Genomic DNA, 24288 nt, shown 5'->3' on the forward strand with positions numbered 1-24288 from the left:
AGTGACAGAGATTTCTAAGTGCAAAGCATGTAGAACTGAGCTTCTGCTTAAATTTTCCATGTGCTGTTGTCACTTTAGTTTGTCATCCATTTGATGGGCCATTTTTGTCTCCATGTTTTCAGCTTTTGTTAGGAAGAATTCATTGAATTTAGTAGCCAATGATTTGAATTTACTGTCTTGTTCCTACTGTCATCTGAGAATACAATATCATTTCTCCTGAGAAGTTTATTCATTTCATGCCTAAGAATGTTCCAAGTTGACCTTACTTTGTTCATGGAATTTTGAATTTTTTGTGCACAGTAGATTGTTTTGATTCCACTTGTTAAGCATCCTTTTTCTTGACTTCAACTATAAATGTCTCTGACCTGTCATAAAGGAAAATTCTATTCATAATGTAAAAATCTGTTTAGGACAGAATGAAATTTCTTATCTACTGTGTTTCCCTGGTATACTTCTTCCCATTTTTCATACCTTAAATTCTCTCTGAATAATATAACTGAGTCAGCATTTACAATTCTATGCAATTTTCCTTTTTTTTCTTGGTTGAACTTAAATTATGGGGAAACTTTATTGATGTCATTTGACCATCATGGTCAGATAAACAATTTATTATGTGGTTCACAAGTATTTCATTAATTACAGTTCCATTTAGAAACACAATATCAATTGCTATTGCAACAAGTCATTCTGGTTTCATTGGGAATGTTACTGTGATGGTTAAATCAAGTCCGGACATAGGATCAGAACTATTTGAGATGAAATCTGTATTGAGATCTCCACTTTCCAGTTATTTCTACTGAGTCTTATTTGTAACCCCCCCAGTAAATGCTTAATGAAGTCCAAAAATACTTTTTAGGGGCTTATAGATTGTCAAAACTGCTATCTTGTATGTTTCTAAGTCTATTACAAAAGTATAGCACTCGGGTAGCTGCAATGCAGTGTTCAATGTGGTCTATGGTCTGGGACTTAATTCTGCTTTTAGTGCTTATAGCCACTCCCCACCCCCATATCTCATACTATGCATAGGCCTATAGTAATTTGATACTAACATGTACCCATCTAGGTGCAATTGTCAAATTTCTGTGACTTCCATATGATAATCGGTGATTATTTCTCCAAAAAAATGAGACCTTAAAATGTACAAATAATTGAGGTTTCGTTAGTATGTATATATTTTTATATGAAGCTAATCACTGGCATAACTTAACAGATATATCAGACGTTTGAATAGGGTTTTCTGGGATATCACAAGAAAATACAACTGAATTTACAGACATAATACCTTGATTTGTCTTCATTGTAGTCTTCATTCATCACAGTACAATTTTGCCAACAATTATAATATTGTTGGTTATTGACACTGAAAGCTTTGTCTGAGGTAGTCGAAGCATTGATGTTACTCACATTTGGTAGCTCATCAATATGGCAGGAAGACAATGTACACCCCAGGCTGACATGGCATCACCATATCACCATAGAAAGATGGTTCTACTTTAGGTTGAAATTGTATCACCAAGTCTCTTACTCCTTGAAGATGATTTGCAGTAAAGATTAATTTTAGTCATGAATATCAATGAAATCTTCAGCCACATACATTCATGTTGCCTATTCTTCACCAGTCAATTGGCACAGTGCAAATCAGGGATGTATCTTCAGCTTACAAAAACATTAGTGAAAGTTGGTATCAATACTATTATTGCTAATCTTCAGTTCCTCTGACATCACTATCAGAGACAACATTTGATCCTGTACAAGTACCCATTACATTTGCTTCCTGTCTGTCATTACGCTTAGCAGTCATGTTGAGCCCAAATGTGGCACACCATCATCAACTGTTTCCTTTCCATCCTAAAACATTTGAAACATTCATAAACACATCGTCTTCTCACAGCTTCTGTTCTGTATACTTGCACCAACATTATACGCATCTGCGTTACCCTACCTGTCCGCCCCGATAGCTGAATGGTCAGCATGATGGACTTCCGTCCTAAGGGGTCTGGTTTTGAGTCCCGGCTGGGTCGGGGATTTTCTCCGCTTAGGGACTGGGTGTTGTGTTGTCTTCATTATCATTTCATCTCCATCTGGCATGCAGATCGCCCAATGTGGTGTTGAATGTAATAAGACCTGCACCAAGGTGGCCGGACCTGCCCCGTAAGGGGCCTCCTGGCCAATGACACCAAATGCTCATTTCCATTTTCCATTACCCTACCTTCCTAAAAAAACTTGTATTATTGTATTACTCAATTGCATTTTGATGCAAGTCCTAGCAGTCACTGAGTGCAGCAGTGAAAAACAATTTTAGCATACTGTGTTCAAGAAACTGTCATTTAGAAATGAAATCAGTTTATTAAGCTTTGTAATTGTACCTTCACCAGATCACAGTATGCAAGTAGCCACAAAGATGTAATTTTCTTATGATTAGTATTTCTTGGTACATATGCCATTTCAAAATGCCTACCTCTGTCCAAAACCTGATGCTGGGTATATTCAAGACAATATATGTGAATGTTTGTCAGTATTGAAAAAGATATTACTCAACAGCTCTTAAACTTAGTTTTTCATGTCAAAATATTGTGTATGTTCTCCAAGGACTGAGTAACTGATGAAACACCTTCACTGTGATGAAGAAACAGGGTTGGGGAATGGCAGTCACCAGTGAAAAATGTATGAATTTCACAGATGTTAATATCAACAACAGAAAGGGTAAAGGTAGCAACTCACTGCATAGTTGAGACATTGATCAATAGACAAGCACACAAACAAGACTGAAATAGTTGTTAAGCTTTCAACAGCGTCCTTCCTGAGAGCAAAAAGACTAAAAAAAACATTTTTGGCTACAGCATAATGAGCTGCTGTAATGAAGCTCCTCTCTCTCTCTCTCTTTCTCTCTATCTATCTCTGTGTGTGTGTGTGTGTGTGTGTGTGTGTGTGTGTGTGTGTGTGTGTGTGTGTCTGTGTGTGTGTGTGTGTGTGTGTGTGTGTGCTGACACTTCCAGAAACTTAGAGATGACTTTTCCACTGTTAGTACTCTACAGGACTTTTCACTGTTGTATAGACAGTATTATTATGGAAATATTAGAAAACTGTCAGAAGTGATTACTCATAGCCTTGAAATACACAAATTTAGTACCAGTAGAGATCTTTACGCAATTCATGAACTTCACCTTAACTGGCATGGAAAAATCCATTTAGTGACTTCAGTTTGTAATGTCATGAAAAATTTTAGCAGCAATGTGAACTCAAGACAGTCATGTTTGAACAAAGAGTGCACCACATTGCAAGAAAATCATAGGAATGGCAGTGAACATAGACAGACCACATTAGACATCTGGCTGGTGAAAAACCTGATAAAGCTGCTTATGGACAGACAGTCCTTCAGTGTATGGGAACAGATCATATAGCAAAAATGGTTAGCAAAAAATACCTTTCCCAGACCTTCAACTAAGTTGTGCTTTTACAGAAAACCATGTAACCACTTCTGTAAATAAAAAAGTGGAAATTTGCCACCAAAATAATTGAGTCATCTGCAATAAGATCAGTGATGTTACAGTCAATGTCCATGAGTAAGAAGGTAAATATTGTGACCATATTCTGTGTTTTAGTGATCATTGTGGTACTTCTGGTATAGAAAAACTTGTGATAAATAATTATAACTTAGTATGTTAACTCTCTGTAAAGTATGAAGAAAGAGGTTGTGTTGCTATTTATGTTAAAAAAATGTCACAAACAGTGCAATTAATGTACACAACTTTTGTTTAGAATGGCATTTCTAAGTGCCTGCCATAACCAGAAAATTTAATGTCCACATACACTCTTGCTTCTATAGTCAGTTTCCACACTGGAATAAATCAATGTACAAGCACATTGTGCTGTAACTGCTAGGCAAGTGTTGAATCATCGCTCTGACCAAGATAGACAACAATTCTCTATTAACAGTACAAGTGGTCATGAGAATGAAAGTGGTCTACATTGGGAAGTAACAAGGATAACTGATGATGAAATTATCCAAACTTTTCAATCATGTGTAGAAGACATAAACTGGAGGCCTATGTATAATATAAACTGGAGGCCTATTTATATTGCAAACAATGCTAATTCGAAGTACATTTTCTTAAGTAATGGAGTGTCACTAATATCTAAAAGTACCTTCCCAAAAAGGACATATAAGGTCCAAACTGAAGAATCCATCAGTCAGCCCTGGATCACCACCAGTACAAAGACTTCTTGCAAAAGAAAATGAGAGCTGTACATCACATAAAAAAATTTAGACAACACCATACAGTAAAATCACTATAAAATATTGTAAAATACTAAGTAAAGTTATTGAGAAGTCTAAAAGTTTGGATTTAAGCTTCAAAACTAATAAATCTAATAACACAAATAAACAAAATATGGGAGGTGATAAGGAGTAAGACTTGTGCAGTATGTCCCTCTAGGACTGAAAACATTGTTCTAAATGCTGAAGGTAAATAAGTACACTGTTAAGATACTGAGGCAAAAATCCTTAATTAGCATTTTTAAGTGAGTTTGCCAAGAAAAAATAACGTCATGGCTCTTTAGAAAAGGCCATTAAAACTGTGAAAGAAGATTTCCCCAATTCTATAGAACAGACAGGTATAGTCCCTGTAACAGTACAAGAAGTAAGGAAAATGATCACTTCGTTAAAAAGCAAAATCTCAAGAGGTGTCAACAATTTTTCAAGCAAACAGGAAAAACCAATTTGGCTTCAGAAGTGATATATTTCACGATCTTTCTTAAGGTTCCTGACTGTGTCAATCATAGAATACTTGTACAGGAAGCATGCCACTATGGCATCAGAGGACAATTAGGTAACTGGCTAAAGTCCTGTCTACAGGACAGACAACATAAAGTAGTGTTAAATGGAAACAATATGTAGATAGGAGAGATAGATTATGACTATGGAATGATACATTATAGAGTGCCACAACATTCTGACCTTGGCCCCTACTATTTCTTATATACATCAGTGACCTATCTCTGCTCCCCTACAAAGCAAGAAAATTCATAATGTTTGCAGATGACACAACCATGTTGATACACAATAAAACATCCACTGACTTAAGAGTTTAACATCAGCCAATTACTTACAGACATTCTGAAATGGTTCACAGCAAACTCTCTGGTAATAATCTTCAGCAAAACCAGTTACACTCAGTTGCATTCTGATCAAAAAGGTCCACAGGAGGCTATTATCACACATGGGAGCCATCAAATACTGAGGGTATACTGCTCAAAATTCTTAGGTCTCTATATACGAGGAGGGATTAAATATAAATGGCATTTTCGTTCCTGAAGATCAATAGTTGGTAGGACTGGGCCCATGCTTCTGCTATGCTTAGGCGGGACCGTTAGAAGTGAGAAGAGCATGCTGTTAGATATTTGCCACCATTTCATCAGTAACGTCAGTAATGTCTGGGCATCAGGTGCACCCCTCCATTGCGCACTGAATAATTATCAAATTTCTTGCTTGTGAAGAAGTTACAGTGGCAGAAATTTGCCACAGATTGACTGCACAGTTCAGTGATAAAACATTGTCAAGGACACGTGTGTTTGCCTGGCATAAAAAGTACAAGGAAGGACAAGAACATGTCGAAAATCAGCATCACAATCGCTGTTCTTGGACCAGCATTACAGACAAAAACATTCATGTGGTTAAAGACATTATTGATGACAATCAACACGTGAGAGTATCAGAAATAGCACAAAAAGTTGGAATCAGTTATGGGAGCTGTCAAGCAATCATCACAAATGACCTGTAGTACTGTAAAGTGAGTTTCAGATGGGTTCCTAAATTTTTGACCAAAAATCTGAAGTTGAGATGTTTGGAGGTCTGTCAGAGGCTTACAGCAAAGTTTGCAGAAGAAGGTGCATTTTTGAGTTGGATTGTCACCTTTGACAAAACATGGGTTCACCACTACACTCCAGAATCCAAACAAGCCAGTAAGGAGTGGCGGAGGAAAAGGGAGACAGCACCAGTGAAAGCCAAGGCTCAACTGTTATCTGGCAAAGTTCTTTCAACCATTCTTTTGACCAGTGAGGCATTTTGCTGATTGATTTTTTGCATGGGCAATGCACAATCAATGCTGCTTACTGCTGCAAACTGTTGAACAAGGCGAGAGTTGTGTATCACCAAAAAGACAAGACCAATCGATTCGACAGGTCATCCTTCTCCACAACAATGCGTGACCCCATACTGCAGCTCTAACTGTCTCCAAGCTTCAGGAAATGCACTGGACTACACTTGATCATTCTCCTTATTGCCTGGACTTATCGCCTTGCAATTTCCATTTATTTAGACTGCTTAAAGGAGTTCTAGGAGGGTGACCATTTGAAGATGACGAGAGTGTGGGAGACTTTGTGTGCAACTGGCTGGTGAAATGCCCCAGTTCTTTTTATGATGAGGGCACCAAAAAGCTGCCCATACGCTGGGACAAGTGCATTTCCAAAACGGGAGACTATGTGGAAAAATAAATTATAATTGCCTTGAGTTTTTCAATAAATGGATTTAAATAAAAAATAAAAACCCATTTATATTTGATCTGCCCTCATAGATAACAAGCTTAACAGGGAATGCCTCATCCTCTAAACCTCGAAAAGCTCAGCAACATCTGGCATCAGGATAATCTCCATAATCGGAGACATCAGTGTCTCAAAAACCGCCTATTTTGGCTACTTCCATTTTATTAACAAATCTTTGCATTGTGAAAGCATTTGAGTGAGTAGTGTTTGGATTGTCTCCAAGAACCTCATGTTGTAATCTCTTCAAGGAAGTTGGGATACTAGCCACCACCTCACAAGATCTCTTTTTGATCATGACATTCATGTTTCACAATTCTTCTCACTCTAAAATGAAAGAGTCATATCACCATCACAATATGAGAAGCAAATGTGATGTACACTGCAACCAGAAAAGTTTCTCTCTGGTGCAAAAAGGTGCAAAACATACTAGCACAAAAATCTTCAGCTCACTTCCAAGTGACATTAAGTCCTTACAAGGTAATAACTGATTATAAAAAAAATCTGAAGAGGTTTTTGCTGGAAAAAATTTCTATTCTGTGGATGAATTCTATAACAGAGGCAGATAAGACTATTTCCCATATTTTTCTGTGTTTTCCCATTGTAATATCTCTAACTGTTTTAATTATACCTTATAAATCACATTGCTTTTGTTCTGTAAGTCATGAAAATGGTCTTTGTACATTATAAATCCAATTATATGTTTAGGTAATATATGAAATTTGTATTTTAATCTCTGTGCATAATCGTTGATCAGCATTTTTTAGTGTTAATTTACATTTTTAGCCACTGCATGATATTGTTGATGACATGAATATAATAATGAATTAAATGTTTTGACTCATTTCACATCCACACACAATCACACAATAATGGACTTGTGGAATGTGTATCACAATAAATAAAACAAGAATTTTAAACTAATAAGAACATCAAAACCACAAGTAGTTAAAAATTCTTTCTTGTGCTCTAGCATATTTCAAACACTTTCCTTTACTGCATATGTTTGTCCACTTACTTCACTTTCATAGTTATAACTGTAAAAAGTCAAAGTATGATGCATAAAGATGTGTTCTGTTTCACAATCAAATTCGTTAATGATAGTGGTGTACTTATCAGAGAAAATCATAAATATGCATACATACTAAACTGCTTGTTTTCATCACATACATTTTGAGATCATAGTAATTAGTTAATTTTGTGCTTTCTTAACATATTTCTAATCTTTTTCAGCAAACCCAAGTACCTCACACTGACTGTCATAAGTGGGCAGCACATTCCTAAGCCTGGCCAAGACTCAGAAGGAGAAATAGTTGATCCCTATGTCAAAGTAAAAATACTGGGACATCCTCTTGATATTCAGAAACAAAAAACAGATCCTGTAAGAGACAATGGTACGCCTATTAATTTTTTATTGACAGAAAAACATCAGACTGGAATGTATATCTGAATATATCTCATATTTTGTAGTCTGTGCCTATATAAAGACAATTTGTTCATAGGTTTCAATCCAAGGTGGGACTGTAGAATGTATTTTGTGGTAAGAATGCCTGAGCTTGCTATGGTGCAGTTCATTGTGAAGGATATGAATAGTACAGGAAAAGATGCATTTCTTGGAAGTTATGCACTCCCGTTTAACAGCGTAATGGAAGGTATGGAACTCCATTCAAATATTACAGCTTTATAATTGTGTAACGTTGGTGTACTAGATAGCAGGGAGAGTAATCTCTGGTTTTTCTTAAGATACATTCTAGTTTTTCAACTAATTCTCATTTTTATTTCTTGAAACCAACAATTAATATATTACATTTTTTTTTAAATTTCTCAAACATTCAAATGAAGTAAATTTTAATAAATATTAAATACAAATTTTGCCTCAAGTTATTTAGATAGTTTTGGTAAAACAAGATGTGTTGTTGTTGTGGTCTTCAGTCCAAAGAGTGGTTTGCTGCAGCTCTCCATGCTATGCTATCCTGTACAAGCCTTTTCATCTCCGAGTAACTACAGTAACCTACATCCCTCTCAATCTGCTTACTGTATTCATCTCTTGGTCTCCCTCTACAATTTTTACCCCCTGTGCTTCCCTCCAGTACTAAATTGATGATCCCTTATTGCCTCAGAATGTGTCCTACCAACTGATCCCTTCTTTTAGTCAGATTGTACCACAAATTTCTCTTCTCCCCAATTCTATTCATTACCTCATCATTAGTTACATGATATACCCATCTGATCTTCAGCATTGTTCTGTAGCACCACATTTCAAAAGCTTCTTTTCTCTTCTTATCTAACCTGTTTATCATCCATGTTTCACTTCCATAGAGGGCTACACTCCATACAAATACTTTCAGAAAAGACCTCCTGACACTTAAATCTGTACTCAATTTTAGCAAATTTCTCTTCCTCGGAAATGCCTTTCTTGCCATTGACAGTCTACATTTTATATCCTCCCTACTTCGAGCATCAGCAGTTATTTTGCTACCAAATAGCAAAACTCATCTACTACTTTAAGTGTCTCATTTCCTAATCTAATTCCCTCAACATCACCTGATTTAATTTGACTACATTCCATTATTCTCAGTTTGCTTTTGTTGATGTTAATTTTATATCCTCTTTTCAAGATACTGTTCATTCTATTCAACTGCTCTTCCAAGTCCTTTGCTGTCTCTGACAGAATTACAATGTCACTGACAATCCTCGAAGTTTTTATTTTTTTCTCCCTTGGCTTTAATTCCTAATCCAAATTTTTCTTTTGTCTCCTTTACTGCTTGCTCAGTATGCAGATTGAATAACATTGGGGATAAGCTACAATCCTGTCTCACTCCCTTCTCAACCACTGCTTCTCTTTCATGCCCTCGACCCTTATAAGTGCCATTTGGTTTCTACACAAGTTATAAATAGCCTCTTACTCCATGTATTTTACCCCTGCCACTTTTAGAATTTGAAAGAGGGTATTCCAATCAACATTGTCAAAAGCTTTCTCTAAGTCTGCAAATGCTACAATCATAGGTTTGCCTTTCTTTAACCTATCTTCTATGAGAAGTCGTAGGGTCAGTATTGCCTTGCGTGCTCCTACATTTCTTCGGAATCCAAACACATCTTACCCAAGGTTGGCTTCTATCAGTGTTTTTCCATTCTTCTGTAAAGGATTCATGTTAATATTTTCCATCTGTGTCATATTAAACTGATAGTTTGGTAATTTTCACACATGTCAGCACCTGCTTTCTTCGGAATTGGGATTATTATATTGTTCTTGAAGTCTGAGGGGTTTCACCTGTCTCATACGTCTTGCTCACCAGATGGAAGAGTTTTGTCAGGGCTGGCTCTCCCACGGCTATCAGTAGCTCTAACAGAATGTTGTCTATTCCCTGGGACTTGTTTCAACTTAAGTCTTTCAGCGCTTTGTCAAATTCTTCATACAGTATCATATATCCCATCTCTATCAAATCTCCCTTCTCATCTTCCTCTACATTCTCTTCCATTTCCATAACATTGCCCTCAAGTACATCTCTCTTGTACAGACCCTCTAGATACTCCTTCCATGTTCCTGCTTTCTCTTCTTTGCTTAGGACTGGTTTTACATCTGAGCTCTTGGTATTCATACAGGTGGTTCTCTTTTATCCAAAGGTCACTCTAATTTTCCTGTACGCAGTATCAGTTTTACTGATACATGCTTCTACATACTTACAGTTGTCCTCTTGCCATTCCTGGTTAGCAATTGTGCACTTCCTCTCAATCTCATTTTTTATATGTTTGTATTCCCTTTCTCCTGCTTCATTTAGTGCATTTTTATATTTTCCCCTTTCCTTGATTAAATTCAATATCTCTTACATTACCCAAGGCTTTCTATTATCCCTTGGCATTTTACCTACTTGATCCTTTGATGCCTTCACTATTTCAGCTCTCAAAGCTACCCATTCTTCTTCTACTGTATTCCTTCCCCCTGCTCTTGTCAATCATTCCCTAATGCTCCCTCTGAAACCCTCTAGGACCTCTGGTTCTTTCAGTTTATCCAGGTCCCGTCTCCTCAAATTCCTATCTTTTTGCAGTTTCTTCAGTTTTAATCTGCAGTTCTTAACCAATAAATTGAGATCAGAATCCACAACTACCCTTGCAAATGTCTTACAATTTAAAATTTGGTTCCTAAATCTCTGTCTAAGCATTATATAAACAATCTGAAACCTTCTGGTGTATCCAGGTCTGTTCCACATATACAACTTTCTCTCACAATTCTTAAGCCAAGTGTTAGCTCTGATTAAATTATGCTCTGTTCAAACTTTGACCTTCCTCTTTCATTCCTTTCCCCCAGTCCATATTCACCTACTATTTTCCCTTCTCTTCCTTTTCCTAATATCAAATTCCAGTCCCCCATGACTGTTAAATTTTCAGCTCCCTTAACTATCTGAATAATTTCTTTTATCTCATCATGCATTTCCTCAATCTTCTCCTCATCTGCAGAGCTAATTGGCATATGAACTCTTTGTTCACCTGATCAAAAGTCCTGTTCCTCCTGCCACCAAACTCCACGAATTCCCACTATACCTAACTTAAACCTATCCAATGTCCTTTTTAAATTTTCTAACCTACCTGCCTCATTAAGGGATCTGACATTCTGTGCTCCGATCCATAGAACGCCAGTTTTGTTTCTCCTGATAATGACATCCTCCTGAGTAGTCCCTGCCCAGAGATCCAAATGGAGGACTGTTTTATCTCTGGAATATTTTATGCAAGAGGATGCCATCATCATTTAACCACAAAGTAGAGCTGCACGTCCTCGGGAAAAATTACAGCTGTAGTTTCGCCTTGCTCTCAACTGTTCACAGTACCAACACAGCAAGGCTGTTTTGGTTGATGTTACAAGCCAGATCAGTCAATCATCCAGACTGTTGCCCCTGCAACTACTAAAAAGGCTGCTGCCCCACTTCAGGAACCACACTTTTGGCTGGCCTCTCAACAGATACCCCTCCACTGTGGTTGCACCTATGGTACGACTATCTGTATCAGTGAGGCATGCAAGCCTCCCCACCAACGGCAAGGTTCATGGTTCACTAAAACTATAATTTCCAGCAACTAACTTCTTGTGTTATCCACCAGTGCAGACTAAGAATATATTTATGTGGTAGCAAGAAAGTGTGGTCAGTTGTCAAAATGTTTTATGAAACATTTGTTATCTTGACTGTAATACCTATAACTGTTGCAAGACTGTAAATAATTTAAGGAATCAAGGAAGCAATGTATGAAGCAGTTGTGCCACTGACTCATTGGAAGGCACATAAATGAGACTAAGAACTTTGCTAGATTTCAGACAAATCAATTTTCAGTGTTAACTGCATCTACAGCTACATACATACTCTGCAAACCACTGTACGATGCATGGGGAGAGTACCATGTTTCACTGATAGTCATTTCCTCTCCTATTCCAGTCACAAATAGAGAAAGCAAAAAATAACTGTCTAAAAGTGTCCGTACAATCCCTAATTTCTTGCATGTTATCTCTATGGTCCTTATTCAAAATGTACATTGGTGAAAGTAGAATTATTCTGCAGTTGGCCTCAAATGCTGGTTCTCTAAATCTGGGCAATAATGCCTTGCAGAAATAGCATTGTGTTCTCGTCAGGCATTCCCATTTGATCAGAATGAGATTTTCACTCTGCAGCGGAGTGTGCGCTGATATGAAACCTCCTGGCAGATTAAAACTGTGTACCCGACCGAGACTCGAACTTGGGACCTTTGCCTTTCGTGGGCAAGTGCTCTACCATCTGAGCTACTGAAGCACGACTCTAACCTTGCAGAACTAGTACTCCTGAAAGAGAGGATATGGCGGAGACATGGCTTAGCCACAGCCTGGGGGATGTTTCCATCTGAGCTACCGAAGCACGACTCTCGTGCTTCGGTAGCTCAGATGGTAGAGCACTTGCCCGCGAAAGGCAAAGGTCCCGAGTTCGAGTCTCGGTCGGGCACACAGTTTTAATCTGCCAGGAAGTTTCATATCAGCGCACACTCCGCTGCAGAGTGAAAATCTCATTCTGGAAACATCCCCCAGGCTGTGGCTAAGCCATGTCTCCGCCATATCCTCTCTTTCAGGAGTGCTAGTTCTGCAAGGTTTGCAGGAGAGCTTCTGTAAAGTTTGGAAGGTAGGAGACAAAATACTGGCAGAAGTAAAGCTGTGAGGACCGGACGAGAGTCGTGCTTCGGTAGCTCAGATGGTAGAGCACTTGCCTGCGAAAGGCAAAGGTCCCGAGTTCGAGTCTCGGTCGGGCACACAGTTTTAATATGCCAGAAAGTATCATTCCCATTTGAGTTCATGGAGCATCTCCGTAATAGCTGCATACTGATCAAACCTATCGGTAACAAATTATCAGCCTGCCTCTGAATTTCTCTGATGTCTTCCTTTAATCTGACCTGGTGGAGATCCCAAACACTCAAACAGTACTCAAGAATACATCACACTAGTGTTCTATACACTGTCTCGTTATACACCCTCCTGAAATTCTCCCAATAAAACAAAGTCAAGCATTCACCTTCCCTACTACCAAACTGACATTCTCATTCCACTTCGTATTGCTTTGCAATGTTACATGTAGATATTTAATCAAAATAACAGTGTCAAGCTGCACCCCACTAATGATAAATTTCAATGTTACAGGACTGTTTTTCCTACTCATCTGCATTAACTTACATTTTTCTAAGTCATTTTGTATATTTCTACAGCCACTCAATGATGACACCTTCCTATACACCACAGTGCCATCACCAAACAGCCATAAATTGCTGCTCACCCTGTCCATACATAGAGTACATACACTTGTGTTGCCTAAGTTGTTTGACTATGCTGCAGAAGTTTTGCTGGGAAGCCGTTACACATTATCTGTTCAGATCTGTTCCCTCCGCATGTGATTTCCATATATTTGGAGCACTGAAAAGACATTTATGTCCATCAGTTTGCTTCGGATGAAGAGGTGCATGTCTGGGTACGATCATGGTTCCTTAGGCAACCGCAAACATTTTTCCATGAAGGCACTGACCATCTTGTCTCAAAATGGGATAAATGCAGTGACAATTATGGTGATTACTTTTGAAATAATAAACAGTTTACTTATTTTTTTCCAATGCTAATCATTTGCATAGCCAAGCAAGTATTAAACTTTATGTCAGTTTGACATTTGTTGCATGCTGCCTTCATAATGGTGTTATTTTAATGGCTGATTGTGCATTTACACAGATCGTAAATAATTTGCAATGTTCATCTAATGAGCAACAAAGATAAACATATCATTGATGAATACTACAATATCAGTAGGTGTTAGCTTCAAGCACTGGACTGTGACTGAGCAGGCCTAAACACAGCATGAAGTATCAGCTGCCACCATCACATTTGTTAAATGCAAGACATTGAGTGAATGAGTGTATATAAAGTCTGCTTAGAATATATCATATAAAAATAGATCAGTATCCTTTCCGTATACTTGTGAGTGGAAAGAGAGAAAAAAGAATAGTAAAATAATGACCAATCTTCACTCTGAATAGGCAAATCTGTTGAACATTTGCAACCACAATCCAGTTGTTGTTGTTGTGGTCTTCAGTCCTGAGACTGGTTTGATGCAGCTCTCCATGCTACTCTATCCTGTGCAAGCTTCTTCATCTCCCAGTACCTACTGCAACCTACATCCTTCTGAATCTGCTTAGTCACAATCCAGTATCTAACCAAATTTAATGTTGTCACTTATTTTGGTCATATACACCAACAAATTTTGGTGCAAACAAAAACAAAAAAATAAAAATATTATGTGCCTAGTATTGACCCCAAGACTCCACACATGTTTAGCTCTCTCATTGTTACAAAAACTGATTCCAGCTTAATGGATGGTAAAGTCATCTTTTCGATTTTATGAGTGTGATACCTTCCCAATCAGTGATTTCTCTGATTCCCATCCCTGCCCCTGCACCATCCCTTATTAGCTAGGATGTAGAACTTGTCAGATTATTTCAGTGATAACCATATCTAAATGGTCATGTGGCTTACAAACTAAAGCATATATAAAAAGATACATGAGGTTCGAATGTTTAAACACCAACAGAGATTATAGTAGTAATACTGAATCTCACAAACAAATGATTGTAAACAGTACTTACATAGTCTTTCCAGAATTACAAATCTATCATAAAGTGAAAGATAATGAAACTTTTCATAGCAGTTTGTTTAAATGTCCGTTCAATTTATTTTTACCATTTTTTAGCATGTAAGGTTACAAAACAAAATAGAATCATAGAAAGCATTCCATGTCATTCTGGGAATTCACAACTCCATACCATGACGCACCACTCAACCAAAGCTATTGGGAACTGTTGGTGCTAGATAGCATAACTTGCCTTTGCTAAGTGCTAGTGCCACTACTACCATCTAATAAGAGACAACTTGGTGGTATAGTGTCTGAGGTTTCTGTGGTGGTTTTCAGTCTGTATATTTTATTCATTCAGTAATGGTATATTCTAACAAAGAGGCATTTGATAGCCTATGGTATCTGGAGAATGTGACCAGAATTATATGGAAGCAGAAACAGTTTATCCAGTGAAATATCAAAGTCTTCTGCACTAGCGATGAAATGTTTTTTGGTCACTAGAGGCACAGATTTGCAATGAGGCCAGCTGCAGCTGACCCACAATTGTAATTAGTATGTCAGAAGATGTTTTAAAGATGACAGATGTGCAGATATTCTTGATGCAGTAAATCTCAGTCCATCTCTTTCTACATGAAGAGTGACATATGACTCGACGATGAGAAGAAGTACTGTGTGGACAATTCTCGTTGTTTATGTCCATATCACTTCCATGTTCATCGTGAATGAAGATAATTTACAGACAAAAATCAGTTGCTGCTCTTGGTTCCTAAATCAAAACCTGAAGTTCACGACTGTCATGCTTTGGACTGATGAAGCCCCTTTCAAATCTAATGATGACGTAAATATCCATTATCTTCTGTGCTAGTCAGAAGGAAATACTCTCTTGTTATGGAAGCAAAACAACCATCACATCTGGAGCACAAATAGATGGTGTAGACTCATTCATGATAAAATTACTGGAAATTAGTCTTTTGAGGACCTATTAAATGATGAATGTTACTAACAGAGTCGGTAGTAGTTGTTCTGCTAGCGACACTGTTTCTAATGTGGTTGCAGGAAGATAGTTATCCAGCATATTCTCCTTGGTGGTAAGGCATTCCTTGAATCAAAATGTTCTTGTTTAGTGGTTCGTTAGAAGAGAGCAAATGAGTTGGCCACAGTTGTCAAATTCAATTCCCCCTGATTATATCTTTTTCGGATGCATTGAAAACATTGTCTATCAGCAGTGTGATATGGTACGAAAGATAAAATTAGGGAAGCATGCTAGTCATTCCCAGATGCAGAGATGCTCTGGAATACTTAAAGTGTACAAAGTGGAGCACAGCTGTGCTTACAGCAAGACAGGAAGCATTTTGAACACCTATTACCATAAACCAAAACAGCGAAATGCAATACTTTCTAACAACTTTTAAGAAGTGTCAAAACTGCAAATATCAAAGCTGCATGCATAAGACAAAGATTTTCCTTATTGTAACACTGAATAGCGTATTTATTGCCCTATGAACTTTCTTTTCTTTTCCTTAAGTTTTATTCAAATTGTCAGCTCCAGGAAGTTTCTTAATGATAAAACTGCAAAAATTAGACCAAAAACAACATTTTGGACTAAAAATGTTCAGTTTTTATAACTCTCTCCAACAGCAATAGTTATGAAACTCCCTGGCAGATTAAAACTGTGTGCCCGACCGAGACTCGAACTCGGGACCTTTGCCTTTCGCGGGCAAGTGCTCTACCAACTGAGCTACCGAAGCATGACTCACGCCCGGTACTCACAGCTTTACTTCTGCCAGTACCTCGTCTCCTACCTTCCAAACTTTACAGAAGCTCTCCTGCGAACCTTGCAGAACTAGCACTCCTGAAAGAAAGGATATTGCGGAGACATGGCTTAGCCACAGCCTGGGGGATGTTTCCAGAATGAGATTTTCACTCTGCAGCGGAGTGTGCGCTGATATGAAACTTCCTGGCAGATTAAAACTCTGTGCCCGACCGAGACTCGAACTCGGGACCTTTGCCTTTCGCGGGCAAGTGCTCTACCAACTGAGCTACCGAAGCACGACTCACGCCCGGTACTCACAGCTTTACTTCTGCCAGTACCTCGTCTCCTACCTTCCAAATTTTACAGAAGCTCTCCTGCGAACCTTGCAGAACTAGCACTCCTGAAAGAAAGGATATTGCGGAGACATGGCTTAGCCACAGCCTGGGGGATGTTTCCAGAATGAGATTTTCACTCTGCAGCGGAGTGTGCGCTGATATGAAACTTCCTGGCAGATTAAAACTGTGTGCCCGACCGAGACTCAAACTCGGGACCTTTGCCTTTCGCGGGCAAATGCTCTACCAACTGAGCTACCGAAGCACGACTCACGCCCGGTACTCACAGCTTTACTTCTGCCAGTACCTCGTCTCCTACCTTCCAAACTTTACAGAAGCTCTCCTGCGAACCTTGCAGAACTAGCACTCCTGAAAGAAAGGATATTGCGGAGACATGGCTTAGCCACAGCCTGGGGGATGTTTCCAGAATGAGATTTTCACTCTGCAGCGGAGTGTGCGCTGATATGAAACTTCCTGGCAGATTAAAACTGTGTGCCCGACCGAGACTCGAACTCGGGACCTTTGCCTTTTGCGGGCAAGTGCTCTACCAACTGAGCTACCGAAGCACGACTCACGCCCGGTACTCACAGCTTTACTTCTGCCAGTACCTCGTCTCCTACCTTCCAAACTTTACAGAAGCTCTCCTGCGAACCTTGCAGAACTAACACTCCTGAAAGAAAGGATATTGCGGAGACATGGCTTAGCCACAGCCTGGGGGATGTTTCCAGAATGAGATTTTCACTCTGCAGCGGAGTGTGCGCTGATATGAAACTTCCTGGCAGATTAAAACTGTGTGCCCGACCGAGACTCGAACTCGGGACCTTTGCCTTTCGCGGGCAAGTGCTCTACCAACTGAGCTACCGAAGCACGACTCACGCCCGGTACTCACAGCTTTACTTCTGCCAGTACCTCGTCTCCTACCTTCCAAACTTTACAGAAGCTCTCCTGCGAACCTTGCAGAACTAGCACTCCTGAAAGAAAGGATATTGCGGAGACATGGCTTAGCCACAGCCTGGGGGATGTTTCCAGAATGAGATTTTCACTCTGCAGCGGAGTGTGCGCTGATATGAAACTTCCTGGCAGATTAAAATTGTGTGCCCGACCGAGACTCTAACTCGGGACCTTTGCCTTTCGCGGGCAAGTGCTCTACCAACTGAGCTACCGAAGCATGACTCACGCCCGGTACTCACAGCTTTACTTCTGCCAGTACCTCGTCTCCTACCTTCCAAACTTTACAGAAGCTCTCCTGCGAACCTTGCAGAACTAGCACTCCTGAAAGAAAGGATATTGCGGAGACATGGCTTAGCGACAGCCTGGGCGATGTTTCCAGAATGAGATTTTCACTCTGCAGCGGAGTGTGCGCTGATATGAAACTTCCTGGCAGATTAAAACTGTGTGCCCGACCGAGACTCGAACTCGGGACCTTTGCCTTTCGCGGGCAAGTGCTCTACCAACTGAGCTACCGAAGCACGACTCACGCCCGGTACTCACAGCTTTACTTCTGCCAGTACCTCGTCTCCTACCTTCCAAACTTTACAGAAGCTCTCCTGCGAACCTTGCAGAACTAGCACTCCTGAAAGAAAGGATATTGCGGAGACATGGCTTAGCCACAGCCTGGGGGATGTTTCCAGAATGAGATTTTCACTCTGCAGCGGAGTGTGCGCTGATATGAAACTTCCTGGCAGATTAAAACTGTGTGCCCGACCGAGACTCGAACTCGGGACCTTTCCTTTCGCGGGCAAGTGCTCTACCAACTAAGCTATGGAAGCACGACTCACGCCCGGTACTCACAGCTTTACTTCTGCCAGTACCTCGTCTTCTACCTTCCAAACTTTACAGAAGCTCTCCTGCGAACCTTGCAGAACTAGCACTCCTGAAAGAAAGGATATTGCGGAGACATGGCTTAGCCACAGCCTGGGGGATGTTTCCAGAATGAGATTTTCACTCTGCAGCGGAGTGTGCGCTGATATGAAACTTCCTGGCAGATTAAAACTGTGTGCCCAACCGAGACTCGAACTCGGGACCTTTGCCTTTCGCGGGCAAGTGCTCTACCAACTGAGCTACCGAAGCACGACTCACGCCCGGTACTCACAGCTTTACTTCTGCCAGTACCTCGTCTCCTACCTTCCAAACTTTACAGAAGCTCTCCTGCGAACCTTGCAGAACTAGCACTCCTGAAAGAAAGGATATTGCGGAGACATGGCTTAGCCACAGCCTGGGGGATGTTTCCAGAATGAGATTTTCACTCTGCAGCGGAGTGTGCGCTGATATGAAACTTCCTGGCAGATTAAAACTGTGTGCCCGACCGAGACTCGAACTCGGGACCTTTGCCTTTCGCGGGCAAGTGCTCTACCAACTGAGCTACCGAAGCACGACTCACGCCCGGTACTCACAGCTTTACTTCTGCCCGCGAAAGGCAAAGGTCCCGAGTTCGAGTCTCGGTCGGGCACACAGTTTTAATCTGCCAGGAAGTTTCATATCAGCGCACACTCCGCTGCAGAGTGAAAATCTCATTCTGGAAACATCCCCCAGGCTGTGGCTAAGCCATGTCTCCGCAATATCCTTTCTTTCAGGAGTGCTAGTTCTGCAAGGTTCGCAGGAGAGCTTCTGTAAAGTTTGGAAGGTAGGAGACGAGGTACTGGCAGAAGTAAAGCTGTGAGTACCGGGCGTGAGTCGTGCTTCGGTAGCTCAGTTGGTAGAGCACTTGCCCGCGAAAGGCAAAGGTCCCGAGTTCGAGTCTCGGTCGGGCACACAGTTTTAACCTGCCAGGAAGTTTCATATCAGCGCACACTCCGCTGCAGAGTGAAAATCTCATTCTGGAAACATCCCCCAGGCTGTGGCTAAGCCATGTCTCCGCAATATCCTTTCTTTCAGGAGTGCTAGTTCTGCAAGGTTCGCAGGAGAGCTTCTGTAAAGTTTGGAAGGTAGGAGACGAGGTACTGGCAGAAGTAAAGCTGTGAGTACCGGGCGTGAGTCGTGCTTCGGTAGCTCAGTTGGTAGAGCACTTGCCCGCGAAAGGCAAAGGTCCCGAGTTCGAGTCTCGGTCGGGCACACAGTTTTAATCTGCCAGGAAGTTTCATATCAGCGCACACTCCGCTGCAGAGTGAAAATCTCATTCTGGAAACATCCCCCAGGCTGTGGCTAAGCCATGTCTCCGCAATATCCTTTCTTTCAGGAGTGCTATTTCTGCAAGGCTCGCAGGAGAGCTTCTGTAAAGTTTGGAAGGTAGGAGACGAGGTACTGGCAGAAGTAAAGCTGTGAGTACCGGGCGTGAGTCATGCTTCGGTAGCTCAGTTGGTAGAGCACTTGCCCGCGAAAGGCAAAGGTCCCGAGTTCGAGTCTCGGTCAGGCACACAGTTTTAATCTGCCAGGAAGTTTCATATCAGCACACACTCCGCTGCAGAGTGAAAATCTCATTCTGGAAACATCCCCCAGGCTGTGGCTAAGCCATGTCTCCGCAATATCCTTTCTTTCAGGAGTGCTAGTTCTGCAAGGTTCGCAGGAGAGCTTCTGTAAAGTTTGGAAGGTAGGAGACGAAGTACTGGCAGAAGTAAAGCTGTGAGTACCGGGCGTGAGTCGTGCTTCGGTAGCTCAGTTGGTAGAGCACTTGCCCGCGAAAGGCAAAGGTCCCGAGTTCGAGTCTCGGTCGGGCACACAGTTTTAATCTGCCAGGAAGTTTCATATCAGCGCACACTCTGCTGCAGAGTGAAAATCTCATTCTGGAAACATCCCCCAGGCTGTGGCTAAGCCATGTCTCCGCAATATCCTTTCTTTCAGGAGTGCTAGTTCTGCAAGGTTCGCAGGAGAGCTTCTGTAAAGTTTGGAAGGTAGGAGACGAGGTACTGGCAGAAGTAAAGCTGTGAGTACCGGGCGTGAGTCGTGCTTCGGTAGCTCAGTTGGTAGAGCACTTGCCCGCGAAAGGCAAAGGTCCCGAGTTCGAGTCTCGGTCGGGCACACAGTTTTAATCTGCCAGGAAGTTTCATATCAGCGCACACTCCGCTGCAGAGTGAAAATCTCATTCTGGAAACATCCCCCAGGCTGTGGCTAAGCCATGTCTCCGCAATATCCTTTCTTTCAGGAGTGCTAGTTCTGCAAGGTTCGCAGGAGAGCTTCTGTAAAGTTTGGAAGGTAGGAGACGAGGTACTGGCAGAAGTAAAGCTGTGAGTACCGGGCGTGAGTCGTGCTTCGGTAGCTCAGTTGGTAGAGCACTTGCCCGCGAAAGGCAAAGGTCCCGAGTTCGAGTCTCGGTCGGGCACACAGTTTTAATCTGCCAGGAAGTTTCATATCAGCGCACACTCCGCTGCAGAGTGAAATTCTCATTCTAGCAATAGTTATGTTTCCCATGTTCTCCTTTGAAATGCTGAAGAAGAACTTGTTTTCTCCATTTTCTAGTACCTTCTAGGTTCAAATGGTTCAAATGGCTCTGAGCACTATGGGACTTAACATCTGTGGTCATCAGTCACCTAGAACTTAGAACTACTTAAACCTAACTAACCTAAGGACAGCACACACATCCACGCCCAAGGCAGGATTCGAACCTGCGACCGTAGTGGTCACGCGGTTCCAGACAGAAGCGCCTAGAACCGCACAGCCACACCGGCCAGCAGCACCTTCCAGGCAATGTAAATTTCACCATTCTGTGTTCCCTTATCAGTTTGCCTAAAATGTATTTTGGCTGAAAATGGATGCTTCATTTCCATGAAAAAGTTCTTATATGGTAGGTTTGATGTCTGTTGCTTCCTGTAGTTTGCAGATTTTGCCATCCAAGAAAGTGTTCCTAATTAATTTACTGTGTGTTAGATTTGTGTTGGTGCGGAAACTGAAATGAGATTGTGGGGTCAAAGATAATAAAAGACACAGCTTTACTAGTGATTTTATCTGCATCATCTGAATGCATAAAATTTCTGCTCTCTCTTATGTAATCCTCACCCCTGCCCTTCCTCTGTTATGCCAGACATCTCTCCTAAGAGTTGTCAGGTGCCTTTTCTCTGATGTAGGGGTGGAACATTACATATACTTCTGTAGTCTCCCTAAAATTACTCATCAGTCATAAACCAAAAGGTAATTAAACTTTCCAGAGTGCTCATAATAAAAGTTGAAGAATTGTCTCAAGGCTCTTTTAATTTTGCTTCTATTTTGTTTCATTGTGATGTAAGAAAAAGATTTTACTTATTGTAACATTGAATAGCATATTTATTACCCTTTGAATTTTCTTTTTGTTTTCTTAAGCATTGCTGAAATCATCATCTCCAGGAAGTTTCTGTTCACATTGGGTGTTCACTTGAGTAACATTTACACACACACACACACACACACACACACACACACACACACACACACACACACACACACCAAAGGGTCTTCAAAGTTTATCTATTCTATGCTACATCCTGCAGCTACATTCAACTTATTACTTGTGAATGTCAAGACACAAAACTTAAATTTGGGGAGATTCGCTGCCTTTTAATGCATCTTATAAAACTTGTAGTTTCAGACTGCAAATGTTTTAATACCAATTTAGGTATGTATATAGGATGATTTATTTTCATTAGCACTGATCAAATTTATGAACAATTTTTTGTAAAAAAAACATATTCCAACTTTACCAGATACACGATAGCAATTCTTTCTTGTCTTTCTTATAACACTCACAGATTACTTTCAAATTGCAATACATACCCACAGTTTAAACATTCATAATGATAAGATAGATATCAATATATGGCATAGATATGTAATGACAAGTTCAGTGACTTATTACAAGAAACATGTCATCTCAAGAGACAGCAACACACTTCATAAATTACATAATGAAACCAGAAAGAAAATTGTTTGCACACAATATAGACTGGATTGTAGCTGTTAGGTTACAACTGATAGTTACATGAAAATGAGCAGTCTTTACTGGGCTCGTTTCAGCCATTATTGAGATGCTGTAACAATGTATCTGTTGGATAAAGTACTTGTACCTTGTTGCATCTACTCAAAGCAGGGATAGCATGTCACACCTTTCTCCTAAATACTCACTGAAAAGACAGCAGACATTATAAGACCTCCTTTTAGTGTCTGTGGTTTGAATTTTTTGGTGGTGTGGGTTATCAGACCACAGCCCTCAAGTGTCCTGGTGGGCTGCCAGCTTATGGCCTGAATACCTGCCAAGGTTTTATTTGAGAATAAGACCACATTGAATTAATTTTTGTAGCCCAGTTTTTAATTTCAGTCTAAAACCATACGCTAATTTAGTGTCTGGTAATCAAATATATGCTTGGTATTACTGTGTGCACAATCCTACAACTAATACTGTTTTATTTTCAGGATACAGGCATGTTTACTTAATGGATTATGAGCTGAATTATGTTTCACCTGCTTCACTTTTTGTACATGTGTCCATTAAAGAGGCCACGTAGAAATGCAAATACTGAACTCAACTATAGCACACAGTGAGAGCAACGTGCAGTGAAATATATTGCATTTGGTAAATATAAGATATAGCTGTACTAGCACATTAAGTTGTATGTGTTGAATGCAGATGCTGCTTTCTAAAACTGATGACAGTCATTTCTGCTTACACTGAGTGTACCAGCTAGTAGACATAGAGAGCCTTATGGATATTTCAAAATGTTGTTGTGAGCTTGGAAATTTTTATATACATTTTGAAGTGTACTACAATTATTTCTTTGTACACATGTCTGATTTTCTGGGCAGCTACTTCAGTTCATACTCTTGTTATTCTGCAGGCTTTTGTATGTTTTGTACTGATATAAAACTCCTCATTTTGTAAAAAAAAATTGTAATGATATTTATGTAGAATTTTCCAAAATAAAGAATATGTAAAAGTTTTGTAAGGATCTATTTTGTACATTTGTATTGCTTTCAATAATAAAAATGTAAATTTATGGAAAATCTCATTAAAACAATGTAACAACAATGTTTTTACTGAGTATTCAAATAAGTTTCCCAATCATTTTCCATTGTTCTAGTGACCTATGACAGACATTTGCTGGAAGAGAGGCATGGTTATTTGTTTCTTCATCTATGAGATCTTGTGGTTACATAGAATGAACAGTAAAATGCTGAACATCTTTTATCACAATACTGTTTCTACCATTACAAAACATCATAAATACTTACAGTTACAATACATTTTATTGGTACATTATTATTAGTACTGGTTCAGTGGTTACAATTCTACTACTGTTTCAATGCACAATACTGGTACATTATTATTGGTATTGGTACATTATTATTTTTCAAAGAACTCTTTCAGTCTATAGAAGCAATGGTCAATTACTGCAGCTTTAAATCCTGCACTGCTGTTTACTTACCATTTGTTATTCAGTAGTTTTTTAAATATATTTTTTGCAAGATGCGGAACAATATTTTGGCAGAGCTTAGTTTTTGTTCAGTCTATATAGAGATCCATTCTTTGGCCTGTAGTATGTGTGCACATCTTCATTTTTGAAGAAGAATGTGAGATTTTCAGTTGCATACTGTTTTATGAATGCTACAGTTTTTATATATGTGTAGGCACAGAAGAGTGGTTCCTTCT

The 24288-nt window shown here is 40.0% G+C and overlaps 1 protein-coding gene and 1 non-coding gene across 3 annotated transcripts in view; one reads left to right on the forward strand and one right to left on the reverse strand.

Moving 5' to 3' along the window:
* Positions 1-23521, forward strand: part of LOC124721489 (1-phosphatidylinositol 4,5-bisphosphate phosphodiesterase eta-2-like) — a 431886-nt gene extending 408365 nt beyond the window's left edge. Inside the window, exons 14-16 of one of the 2 annotated variants that reach the window (XM_047246496.1) lie at positions 7771-7931; positions 8040-8189; positions 23055-23521. In XM_047246496.1, the coding sequence (XP_047102452.1) occupies positions 7771-7931; positions 8040-8189; positions 23055-23146 (403 nt within the window). In that variant the 3' untranslated portion in view covers positions 23147-23521. The remainder of the gene's footprint in view (positions 1-7770; positions 7932-8039; positions 8190-23054) is intronic. The other variant, XM_047246497.1, reaches the window with a different exon arrangement.
* Trnal-caa lies at positions 17232-17306 on the reverse strand. The gene has a single exon. It is a non-coding gene; the product is annotated as a tRNA-Leu (tRNA).
* Positions 23522-24288: the final 767 nt, after the last annotated feature.

Source organism: Schistocerca piceifrons, chromosome X, assembly GCF_021461385.2.
Source record: "Schistocerca piceifrons isolate TAMUIC-IGC-003096 chromosome X, iqSchPice1.1, whole genome shotgun sequence".
Lineage (NCBI taxonomy): Eukaryota > Metazoa > Arthropoda > Insecta > Orthoptera > Acrididae > Schistocerca > Schistocerca piceifrons.